This window comes from Aegilops tauschii, chromosome 7 (genome assembly GCF_002575655.3).
Source record: "Aegilops tauschii subsp. strangulata cultivar AL8/78 chromosome 7, Aet v6.0, whole genome shotgun sequence".
In the NCBI taxonomy this organism is placed as follows: domain Eukaryota; kingdom Viridiplantae; phylum Streptophyta; class Magnoliopsida; order Poales; family Poaceae; genus Aegilops; species Aegilops tauschii.
Genome location: NC_053041.3, coordinates 627,656,797 through 627,670,301, shown reverse-complemented (window position 1 = coordinate 627,670,301; position 13,505 = coordinate 627,656,797). Strand labels below are relative to the sequence as shown.

The following is a 13,505-nucleotide window of genomic DNA, read 5'->3' as shown; positions in this document are numbered from 1 at the left end:
GTAACCATCCAACGTTGCTCGTATACATCTGGCCAACAATTCAAACTAATCGAAAGAAATTCGTTCAAACCGGACGGATTTTATTAAAGTTCGGACATAATTTACATAAAAGGTCGGTATTTCAACCGTTTAGCAAAAAAAACTAAAAATAAAGCTATACCCTATACCGGACGACCACCTTGTACGGGTGGCCGCCCTGCCCTGCCGCACCGCCATCTTCATCGGTGTCGTCGTCTTCGTGGTACCTCCAATGGCGGAATGACGCCGGAGGGCCGCGACAGCCTTGTCCGGTGGTTGCCTGCTGCTCGCGTAGGAGCCGTTCTGCCTCCTGTTGCGCTATGCGGAGTGTTGCCGCAACCACTGCTGACGTGGCCTTTGGAGCCCTGGCGGTGGCCTTCCCGCCACCGGCGTTGGCTAAGCAGTCGCTAAGTGACCACTCCTCACATATCCAGGTGAGCTCGCCGTCAAGGCGGCGGCGCCGCCTAGCGGCCATCTCCACAGTGGTCACGGAGCGATCGAGCTCCCACGCGGCGGTGAGGTCAGGGTCGTTGCAGACCTAGTCCGGCAGCACGTCGCTCTTGACGAACGCGGAGCGGCGTGCGTCGGTCGTACATCGCCTGCTGCCTCGCTGCGAGCTCGGCCTTGGAGATGACAGCCGTTGAGTCTGAGGCACCGCCATAACCACCTCCTCCGTTGTAGTGGAGGAGGCGGCCTCACACCTTCTTGATCGTGGGCGGCAACTCCTCGTCCACGGCGAGGCGGTGCCGGCGCGACAACATGGACAAGGGTTGGGGCGAGCGCGCGGCCGAGCTGCACAGCGGCAATGGCGGCGGCGGCGGCGAGGGACAAGAGGTGCGGGGGTGTGACTGGAGCTGGGGGTAGAATAAGGGGTGTCTGTGTCCCTGACGGGTGAGCCAGGGGAGGACATGGGCAGGCGCCACGCGCTATCTGCGTGTGTCCATTCGGCCGCAAACTTGGCCCAAACTTGGGCCGGGAATGGGTCGAAAGCGGACAGAAAATGGACGATGGTCCGTTTGCGGCCGCACGTTGGAGGGCCTGCTTTGTCCGCTTACCCCAAATGGACACGAGCGACCCTATGGGGTCGTGCGTTGGAGTTGTCCTTAGTTGCGTCGCAGCATGTGCCATGTCAGCGATCAATGGTGATTTGGGCACATGCTGCGATCGAGGAAGAGGATGGTCGCAGCATGTGGGTCTACCGCCAGTCGCTTACGACGGCGGAGACGGACGCTCGACGGCTCCTCCAGAAGAACATATTGTTAACATGCACTTGTACTTGTATGTAGTGCGCACGTCGCCTCCTAGATTGTAGGATCTAAACCGACTTCCTCCGGCCCGCGTGCCACTCCATGGGGTGTATATATGTAACACTGATGTATGTGTGATAATCAACACAAGAGAGCAAGTTTACTCTCCAACTTGGTATCAGTAGTCTCCAGGCCGCCGCCATGTCAGAGCAGCACTCCTCTTCCTCCTCCGCGGCGACTTTCTCCGCCACCTCCTCACCCTCCCTCTCCGCTACAGCTCCCTCCTCGGCCACCTCTGGCGCGGGCACTGTTGGGGAACGTAGTAATTTCAAAAATTTCCTACGCACACGCAAGATCATGGTGATGCATAGCAACGAGAGGGGAGAGTGTGTCCACGTACCCTCGTAGACAGAAAGCGGAAGCGTTAGCACAACGCGATTGATGTAGTCGTACGTCTTCACGATCCAACCGATCAAGTACCGAACGCACGGCACCTCCGAGTTCAGCACACGTTCAACTCGATGACGTCCCTCGAACTCCGATCCAGCCGAGCTTTGAGGGAGAGTTCCGTCAGCACGACGGCGTGGTGACGACGATGATGTTCTACCGACGCAGGGCTTCGCCTAAGCACCGCTACGATATTATCGAGGTGGATTATGGTGGAGGGGGGCACCGCACACGGCTAAGAGATCCAAGGGATCAATTGTTGTGTCTCCAAGGGGTGCCCCCCTCCCCGTATATAAAGGAGTGGAGGAGGGGGAGGGCCGGCCCTCTCTATGGCGCGCCCTAGGAGGAGTCCTACTCCCACCGGGAGTAGGATTCCCCCCTTCCAAGTAGTAGGAGTAGGAGTCAAGGAAAGGAGAGAGAGAAGAGAAGGAAGGAGGGGGCGCAGCCCCTCCCCCTAGTCCAATTCGGACTAGGCCTTGGGGGGGCGCGCAGCCTCTCCTCTCTCTCTTTCCCCTAAAGCCCAATAAGGCCCATATACTCCCCGGCGAATTCCCGTAACTCTCCGGTACTCCGAAAAATACCCAAATCACTCGGGACCTTTCCGGTGTCTGAATACAGTCGTCCAATATATCGATCTTTACGTCTCGACCATTTCGAGACTCCTCATCATGTCCCCGATCTCATCCAGGACGCCGAACTACCTTCGGTACATCAAAACACATAAACTCATAATATAACCGTCAACGAACTTTAAGCGTGCGGACCCTACGGGTTCGAGAACAATGTAGACATGACCGAGACACGTCTCCGGTCAATAAGCAATAGCGGAACCTGGATGCTCATATTGGCTCCCACATATTCTACGAAGATCTTTATCGGTCAAACCGCATAACAACATACATTGTTCCCTTTGTCATCGGTATGTTACTTGCCCGAGATTCGATCGTCGGTATCTCAATACCTAGTTCAATCTCGTTACCGGCAAGTCTCTTTACTCGTTCCGTAACACATCATCCCGCAACTAACTCATTAGTTACAATGCTTGCAAGGCTTATAGTGATGTGCATTACTGAGTGGGCCCAGAGATACCGCTCCGACAATCGGAGTGACAAATCCTAATCTCGAAATACGCCAACCCAACAAGTACCTTCGGAGACACCTGTAGAGCACCTTTATAATCACCCAGTTACGTTGTGACGTTTGGTAGCACACAAAGTGTTCCTCCGGTAAACGGGAGTTGCATAATCTCATAGTCATAGGAACATGTATAAGTCATGAAGAAAGCAATAGCAACATACTAAACGATCAAGTGCTAAGCTAACGGAATGGGTCAAGTCAATCACATCATTCTCCTAATGATGTGATCTCGTTAATCAAATGACAACTCATGTCTATGGTTAGGAAACATAACCATCTTTAGTTAACGAGCTAGTCAAGTAGAGGCATACTAGTGACACTCTGTTTGTCTATGTATTCACACATGTATTATGTTTCCGGTTAATACAATTCTAGCATGAATAATAAACATTTATCATGAAATAAGGAAGTAAATAATATCTTTATTATTGCCTCTAGGGCATATTTCCTTCAGTCTCCCACTTGCACTAGAGTCAATAATCTAGATCACATCGCCATGTGATTTAACATCAATAGTTCACATCACCATGTGATTAACACCCATAGTTCACATCGTCATGTGACCAACACCCAAAGGGTTTACTAGAGTCAATAATCTAGTTCACATCGCTATGTGATTAACACCCAAAGAGTACTAAGGTGTGATCATGTTTTGCTTGTGAGAGAAGTTTAGTCAACGGGTCTGCCACATTCAGATCCGTATGTATTTTGCAAATTTCTATGGCAACAATGCTCTGCACGGAGCTACTCTAGCTAATTGCTCCCACTTTCAATATGTATCCAGATTGAGACTTAGAGTCATCTGGATCAGTGTTAAAACTTGCATCGAGGTAACCCTTCACGACGAACCTTTTTGTCACCTCCATAATCGAGAAACATATCCTTATTCCACTAAGGATAATTTTGACCGCTGTCCAGTGATCTACTCCTAGATCACTATTGTACTCCCTTGCCAAAATCAGTGTAGGGTATACAATAGATCTGGTACACAGCATGACATACTTTATAGAACCTATGGCTGAGGCATAGGGAATGACTTTCATTCTCTTTCTATCTTCTGCCGTGGTCGGGTTTTGAGTCTTACTCAATTTCACACCTTGTAACATAGGCAAGAACTCTTTCTTTGACTGTTCCATTTTGAACTACTTCAAAATCCTGTCAAGGTATGTACTCATTGAAAAAACTTATCAAGCGTCTTGATCTATCTCTATAGATCTTGATGCTCAATATGTAAGCAGCTTCACCGAGGTCTTTCTTTGAAAAACTCCTTTCAAACACTCCTTTATGCTTTGCAGAATAATTCTACATTATTTCCGATCAACAATATACTTATCAGAAATGCCGTCGTGCTCCCACTCACTTTCTTGTAAATACAGGCTTCACCGCAAGTCTGTATAAAACTATATGCTTTGATCAACTTATCAAAGCGTATATTCCAACTCCGAGATGCTTGCACCAGTCCATAGATGGATCGCTGGAGTTTGCATATTTTGTTAGCACCTTTTGGATTGACAAAACCTTCTAGTTGCATCATATACAACTCTTCTTTAATAAATCCATTAAGGAATGCATTTTTGTTTATCCATTTGCCAGATTTCATAAAATGCGGCAATTGCTAACATGATTCGGACAGACTTAAGCATAGATACGAGTGACAAACTATCATCGTAGTCAACACCTTGAACTTGTCGAAAACCTTTTGCGACAATTCTAGCTTTGTTGATAGTAACACTACTATCAGCGTCCGTCTTCCTCTTGAAGATCCATTTATTCTCAGTGGCTCGCCGATCATTGGGCAAGTCAATCAAAGTCCATACTTTGTTCTCATACATGGATCTCATCTCAGATTTCATGGCCTCAAGCCATTTCGCGGAATCTGGGCTCATCATCGCTTCCTCATAGTTCCTAGGTTCGTCATTGTCAAGTAACATGACCTCCAGAACAGGATTACCGTACCACTCTGGTGCGGATCTCACTCTGGTTTACCTACGAGGTTCGGTAGTAACTTGATCTGAAGTTACATGATCATCATCATTAGCTTCCTCACTAATTGGTGTAGTAGTCATAGGAACAGATTTCTGTGATGAACTACTTTCCAATAAGGGAGCAGGTACAGTTACCTCATCAAGTTCTACTTTCCTCCCACTCACTTCTTTGGAGAGAAACTTCTTCTCTAGAAAGGATCCATTCTTAGCAACGAATATCTTGCTTTCGGATCTGTGATAGAAGGTGTACCCAACTGTCTCCTTTGGGTATCCTATGAAGACACATTTCTCCGATTTGGGTTTGAGTTTATCAGGATGAAACTTTTTCTTATAAGCATCGCAACCCTAAACTTTAAGAAACGACAACTTTGGTTTCTTGCCAAACCAAAGTTGATACGGTGTCGTCTCAACGGATTTAGATGGTGCCCTTTTTTTATGTGAATGCAGCTGTCTCTAATGCATAACCCCAAAACTATAGTGGTAAATCGGTAAGAAACATCATAGATTGCACTATATCCAATAAAGTACGTTTATGACGTTCGGACACACCATTATGTTGTGGTGTTCCAGGTGGTGTGAGTTGCGAAACTATTCCGCATTGTTTCAAATGAAGACCAAACTCGTAACTCAAATATTCTCCTCTACGATCAGATCGTAGAAACTTTATTTTCTTGTTACGATGATTTTCCACTTCACTCTGAAATTATATGAACTTTTCAAATGTTTCAGACTTATGTTTCATCAAGTAGATATACCCATATCTGCTCAAATCATCTGTGAAGGTCAGAAAATAACGATACCCGCTGTGAGCCTCAATATTCATCGGACCACATACATCAGTATGTATGATTTCCAACAAATCTGTTGCTCGCTTCATTGTTCCGGAGAACGGCGTTTTAGTCATCTTGCCCAAGAGGCATGGTTTGCAAGCATCAAGTGATTCCAAAAGCCCATCAGCATGGAGTTTCTTCATGCGCTTTACACCAATATGACCTAAACGGCAGTGCCACAAATAAGTTGCACTATCATTATTAACTTTGCATCTTTTGGCTTCAATATTATGAATATGTGTATTACTACGATCGAGATCCAATGAACCATTTTCATTGGGTGTGTAACCATATAAGGTTTTATTCATGTAAACAGAATAACAATTATTCTCTATCTTAAATGAATAACCGTATTGCAATAAACATGATCGAATCATATTCATGCTCAACGCAAACACCAAATAACATTTATTTAGGTTCAACACTAATCCCGAAAGGATTGGGAGTGTGCGATGATGATCTTATCAACCTTGGAACCACTTCCAACACACATCGTCACTTCACCCTTAACTAGTCTCTGTTCATTCTGCAACTCCCGTTTCGAGTTACTAATCTTTTAGCAACTGAACCAGTATCAAATACCGAGGGGTTGCTATAAACACTAGTAAAGCACACATCAATAACATGTATATCAAATATACCTTTGTTCACTTTGCCATCCTTCTTATCCACCAAATACTTGGGGTAGTTCCGCTTCCAGTGACCAGTCCTTTGCAGTAGAAGCACTTAGTCTCAGGCTTAGGTCCAGACTTGGGCTTCTTCACTTGAGCAGCAACTTGCTTGCCGTTCTTCTTGAAGTTCCCCTTCTTCCCTTTGCCCTTTTTTCTTGAAACTAGTGGTCTTGTCAACCATCAACACTTGATGTTTTTCTTGATTTCTACCTTTGCCAATTTCAGCATTGCAAAGAGCTCAGGAATTACTTTCGTCATCCCTTGCATATTATAGTTCATCACAAAGTTCTAGTAACTTGGTGATAGTGACTAGAGAACTTTGTCAATTACTATATTATCTGGAAGATTAACTCCCACTTGATTCAAGCAATTTGTAGTACCCAGACAATATGAGTACATGCTCACTGGTTGAGCTATTCTCCTCCATCTTTTAGCTATAGAACTTGTTGGAGATTTCATATCTCTCAACTTGGGTATTTGCTTGAAATATTAACTTCAACTCCTGGAACATCTCATATGGTCCATGACGTTCAAAATGTCTTTGAAGTCCCTATTCTAGGCCGTTAAGCATGGTGCACTAACTATCAAGTAGTCATCATATTGAGCTATGCCAAAACGTTCATAACGTCTGCATCTGCTCCTGCAATAGGTCCGCCACCTAGCGGTGCATCAAGGACATAATACTTCTGTGCAGCAATGAGGATAATCCTCAGATCATGAATCCAATCCGCATCATTGCTACTAACATCTTTCAACTTAGATTTCTCTAGGAACATATCAAAAAAAAAACAGGGGAGCTAAACGCGAGCTATTGATCTACACATAGATATGCTAATACTACCAGGACTAAGTTCATGATAAATTAAAGTTCAATTAATCATATTACTTATGAACTCCCACTTAGATAGACATCCCTCTAATCCTCTAAGTGATCACGTGATCCATATCAACTAAACCATGTCCGATCATCACGTGAGATGGAGTAATTTTAATGGTGAACATCACTATGTTGATCATATCTACTATATGATTCATGCTCGACCTTTCGGTCTCAGTGCTCCGAGGCCATATCTGTTATATGCTAGGCTCGTCAAGTTTAACCTGAGTATTCCGCGTGTGCAACTGTTTTGCACCTGTTGTATTTGAACATAGAGCCTATCACACCCGATCATCACGTGGTGTCTCAGCACGAAGAACTTTCGCAACGGTGCATACTCAGGGAGAACACTTGTACCTTGATAATTTAGTGAGAGATCATCTTATAATGCTACCGTCAATCAAAGCAAGATAAGATGCATAAAAGATAAACATCACATGCAATCAATATAAGTGATATGATATGGTCATCATCATCTTGTGCTTGTGATCTCCATCTCCGAAGCACCGTCATGATCACCATCGTCACCGGCGCGACACCTTGATCTCCATCATAGCATCGTTGTCGTCTCGCCAACTTATGCTTCTACGACTATCGCTACCGCTTAGTGATAAAGTAAAGCATTACAGGGCGATTGCATTGCATACAATAAAGCGACAACCATATGGCTCCTGCCAGTTGTCGATAACTCGGTTACAAAACATGATCATCTCATACAATAAAATATAGCATCATGCCTTGACCATATCACATCACAACATGCCCTGCAAAAACAAGTTAGACGTCCTCTACTTTGTTGTTGCAAGTTTTACATGGCTGCTACGGGCTGAGCAAGAACCGTTCTTACCTACGCATCAAAACCACAACGATAGTTCGTCAAGTTAGTGCTGTTTTAACCTTCTCAAGGACCGGGGTAGTCACACTCGGTTCAACAAAAGTTGGAGAAACTGACACCCGCTAGTCACCTGTGTGCATAGCACGGCGGTAAAACCAGTCTCGCGTAAGCGTACGCGTAATGTCGGTCCGGGCCGCTTCATCCAACAATACCGCCGAACCAAAGTGTGACATGCTGGTAAGCAGTATGACTTATATCGCCCACAACTCACTTGTGTTCTACTCGTGCATATTACATAACCGCATAAAACCAGGCTCGGATGCCACTGTTGGGGAACGTAGTAATTTCAAAAATTTCCTACACACACGCAAGATCATGGTGATGCATAGCAACGAGAGGGGAGAGTGTGTCCACGTACCCTCGTAGACCGAAAGCGGAAGCGGTAGCACAACGCGGTTGATGTAGTCGTACGTCTTCACGATCCAACCGATCAAGTACCGAACGCACGGCACCTCCGAGTTCAGCACACGTTCAACTCGATGACGTCCCTCGAACTCTGATCCAGCTGAGCTTTGAGGGAGAGTTCCGTCAGCACGACGGCGTGGTGACGATGATGATGTTCTACCGACGCAGGGCTTCGCCTAAGCACCGCTACGATATTATCGAGGTGGATTATGGTGGAGGGGGGCACCGCACACGGCTAAGAGATCCAAGGGATCAATTGTTGTGTCTTCAAGGGGTGCCCCCCTCCCCGTATATAAAGGAGTGGAGGAGGGGGAGGGCCGGCCCTCTTTATGGCGCGCCCTAGGAGGAGTCCTACTCCCACCGGGAGTAGGATTCCCCCCCTTCCAAGTAGTAGGAGTAGGAGTCAAGGAAAGGGGAGAGAGAAGAGAAGGAAGGAGGGGGCGCAGCCCTTCCCCCTAGTCCAATCCGGACTAGGCCTTGGGGGGGCGCAGCCTCTCCTCTCTCTCTTTCCCCTAAAGCCCAATAAGGCCCATATACTCCCCGGTGAATTCCCGTAACTCTCCGGTACTCCGAAAAATACCCAAATCACTCGGAACCTTTCCGATGTCTGAATATAGTCGTCCAATATATCGATTTTTACGTCTCGACCATTTCGAGACTCCTCATCATGTCCCCGATCTCAGCCGGGACTCCGAACTACCTTCGGTACATCAAAACACATAAACTCATAATATAACCGTCATCGAACTTTAAGCGTGCGGACCCTACGGGTTCGAGAACAATGTAGACATGACCGAGACACGTCTCCGGTCAATACGCAATAGCGGAACCTGGATGCTCATATTGGCTCCCACATATTCTACGAAGATCTTTATCGGTCAAACCGCATAACTACGTACGTTGTTCCCTTTGTCATCGGTATGTTACTTGCCCGAGATTCGATCGTCGGTATCTCAAGACCTAGTTCAATCTCGTTACCGGCAAGTCTCTTTACTCGTTCCGTAATACATCATCCCGCAACTAACTCATTAGTTACAATGCTTGCAAGGCATATAGTGCTGTGCATTACTGAGTGGGCCCAGAGATACCTCTCCGACAATCGGAGTGACAAATCCTAATCTCGAAATACGCCAACCCAACAAGTACCTTCGGAGACACCTGTAGAGCACCTTTATAATTACCCAGTTACGTTGTGACGTTTGGTAGCACACAAAGTGTTCCTCCGGTAAATGGGAGTTGCATAATCTCATAGTCATAGGAACATGTATAAGTCATGAAGAAAGCAATAGCAACATACTAAACGATCAAGTGCTAAGCTAACGGAATGGGTCAAGTCAATCACATCATTCTCGTAATGATGTGATCCCGTTAATCAAATGACAACTCATGTCTATGGTTAGGAAACATAACCATCTTTAGTTAACGAGCTAGTCAAGTAGAGGCATACTAGTGACACTCTGTTTGTCTATGTATTCACACATGTATTATGTTTCCGGTTAATACAATTCTAGCATGAATAATAAACATTTATCATGAAATAAGGAAATAAATAATAACTTTATTATTGCCTCTAGGGCATATTTCCTTCAGGCACCTCTCCCCTGTTCATCTTTGGTACTCTGCCAGGATAACCCTAGCGCCACTGCTCCAGCTTCCTCCCAATTTGCTCCCCTCTTCACCTCCACCGCGCCGCCGCCACCACCGGCCAAACACCCTATCCTCAACGTCGACATCACCAACCACATCAAATTCCTTCTCAACCCTGCCGAGCACAATTACCACAACTGGAAATCCTTCTTCCTTATGGTCCTGCTTCGATACGGCGTCATGTATCTGATCGAGCACCCTCCTCCAACTAACGCCAACATCCAGTACCTTGAGCTCGACACTCACGTCGCCCTCGCCATGTATGCTACCCTCTCCGATCAGATCATTGACCACATGATCGGTGCCACCACCACTTTCGATCTCTGGACTCAGATTCGGGACTACTTCCTCACAAATCGCGTGGGTCGGTACATGATGCTCAATCGTCAATATCGCAACCTCAAACAATGCGATCTCTCCGTCGACGAATACGCGCGCAGCATGAAGCTGCTCACCGCGGGTCTCGTCTTCATCGACCACGCGGTCTCCGAGGTGGATCTGACCACTCAGTTCCTCCACGGCATCGACGACCGTCTCGACACGATCCGGGTCGTGCTGGGGGACACGGTTCCCTTGCCCCCGTTTGAGACCGTGTTTTCGCTCCTGAAGCTCGCCGAAGAAAACCTCGCTCAGCGCACCGCCGACGCCCCCGCCACGGTCCTCGCCATCCATGGGCTTGGTGGGCCTTCCGGTGCCTCCGAATCCAGCAGTGGTGGCAGCTGATAACCCACAAGTATAGGGGATCGCAACAGTTTTCGAGGGTAGAGTATTCAACCCAAATTTATTGATTCGACACAAGGGGACCAAAGAATATTCTCAAGTATTAGCAGTTGAGTTGTCAATTCAACCACACCTGGATAACTTAGTATCTGCAGCAAAGTATTTAGTAGCAAAGTAATATGATAGTAGTGGTAACGGTAACAAAAGTAACGGTGGCAAAAGTAATATTTTCGGTGTTTTGTAGTGATTGTAACAGTAGCAACGGTAAAGTAAATAAGCGAAGAACAATATATGGAAACCTCGTAGGCATTGGATCGGTGATGGAGAATTATGCCGGATGCGGTTCATCATGTAACAATCATAACGTAGGGTGACACAGAACTAGCTCCAATTCATCAATGTAATGTAGGCATGTATTCCGAATATAGTCATACGTGCTTATGGAAAAGAACTTGCATGACATCTTTTGTCCTACCCTCCCGTGGCAGCGGGGTCCTAATGGAAACTAAGGGATATTAAGGCCTCCTTTTAATAGAGTACCGGAACAAAGCATTAGCACATAGTGAATACATGAACTCCTCAAACTATGGTCATCACCGGGAGTGGTCCCGATTATTGTCACTTCGGGGTTGCCGGATCATAACACATAGTAGGTGACTATAGACTTGCAAGATAGGATCAAGAACTCACATATATTCATGAAAACATAATAGGTTCAGATCTGAAATCATGGCACTCGGGCCCTAGTGACAAGCATTAAGCATAGCAAAGTCATAGCAACATCAATCTCAGAACATGGTGGATACTAGGGATCAAACCCTAACAAAACTAACTCGATTACATGATAGATCTCATCCAACTCATCACCGTCCAGCAAGCCTACGATGGAATTACTCACGCACGGCGGTGAGCATCATGAAATTGGTGATGGAGGATGGTTGATGATGACGACGGCGACGAATCCCCCTCTCCGGAGCCCCGAACGGACTCCAGATCAGCCCTCCCGAGAGGTTTTACGGCTTGGCGGCGGCTTCGTATCATAAAGCGCGATGAATCCTTCTCTTTGGTTTTTTCTCCCCGAAAGCAAATATATAGAGTTGGAGTTGAGGTCGGAGGAGCTCCAGGGGGCCCACGAGGTAGGGGGCGCGCCTTAGGGGGGCAGGCGCGCCCCCACCCTCGTGGCTAGGGTGTGGGCCCCCTGGTCTTCATCTTTTGCAAGGATTTTTTATTATTTCCAAATAGACGTTCCATGGAGTTTCAGGTCATTCCGAGAACTTTTGTTTCTGCACATAAATAACACCATGGAAAGTCTGCTGAAAACAGCGTCAGTCCGGGTTAGTTCCATTCAAATCATGCAAGTTATAGTCCAAAACAAGGGCAAAAGTGTTTGGAAAAGTAGATACGACGGAGACGTATCAACTCCCCCAAGCTTAAACCTTTGCTTGTCCTCAAGCAATTTAGTTGATAAACTGAAAGTGATAAAAAAACTTTTACAAACTCTGTTTGCTCTTGTTTTTGTAAATATGTAAAGCCAGCATTCAAGTTTTTAGCAAAGATTATGACTAACCACATTTACAATAACTCTCAGGTCTCATGTTTACTCATATCAATGGCATAATCAACTAGCGAGCGATAATAAATAAATCTCGGATGACAACACTTCCTCAAAACAATCATAATATGATATAAGAGGATGGTATCTCGCTAGCCCTTTCTGAAACCGCAAAACATAAATGCAGAGCACCTTTAAAGATCAAGGACTGACTAGACATTGTAATTCATGGTAAAAGAGATCCAGTCATAGTCATACCCAATATAAATTAATAATAATGGATGCAAATGACAGTTGCGCTCTCCAGCTAGTGCTTTTTAATAAGAGGGTGATGACTCAACATAAAAGTAAATAGATAGGCCCTTCGCAGAGGGAAGCAAGGATTTGTAGAGGTGCTAGAGCTCGGTTTTGAAACAGAGATAAATAATATTTTGAGCGGCATACTTCAATTGTCAACATAACAACCAAGAGATGGCGATATCTTCCATGCTACACACATTATAGGCGGTTCCCAAACAGAATGGTAAAGTTTATACTCCCCCTCCACCAACAAGCATCAATCCATGACTTGCTCGAAACAAAGAGTGTCTCCAACTAGCAACAGTCCCAGGGGGAGTTTTGTTTGCAATTATTTTGATTTAGTTTGCATAAAGCATGGGACTGGGCATCCCAGTGACCAGCCATTTTCTCGTGAGTGAGGAGCGGAGTCCACTCCTCTTGAGAATAACCCGCCTAGCATGGAAGATACGGACAACCCTAGTTGATACATGAGCTATTCGAGCATACAAAACAGAATGTTTATTTGAAGGTTTAGAGTTTGGCACATACAAATTTACTTGGAACGGCAGGTAGATACTGCATATAGGAAGGTATAGTGGACTCATATGGAATAACTTTGGGGTTTAAGGGATTGGATGCACAAGCAGTATTCCCGCTTAGTACAAGTGAAGGCTAGCAAAAGACTGGGAAGCGACCAACTAGAGGGTGACAACAGTCATGAACATGCATTAAAATTAATAAACATTGAGTACGAGCATGAGTAGGATATAATCCACCATGAACATAAATATCGTG

The 13,505-nt window shown here is 45.8% G+C and overlaps 1 protein-coding gene across 1 annotated transcript; it reads left to right on the top strand.

Annotated features, from left to right (window-relative positions):
- The first annotated feature begins 777 nt into the window (after window positions 1–777).
- Window positions 778–10,882, top strand: LOC141027545 (uncharacterized). The gene is made up of 2 exons (XM_073504614.1): window positions 778–852; window positions 10,139–10,882. The coding sequence occupies exons 1-2, from the start codon at window positions 778–780 to the stop codon at window positions 10,880–10,882; spliced, it is 819 nt and encodes a 272-aa protein (XP_073360715.1).
- Window positions 10,883–13,505: the final 2,623 nt, after the last annotated feature.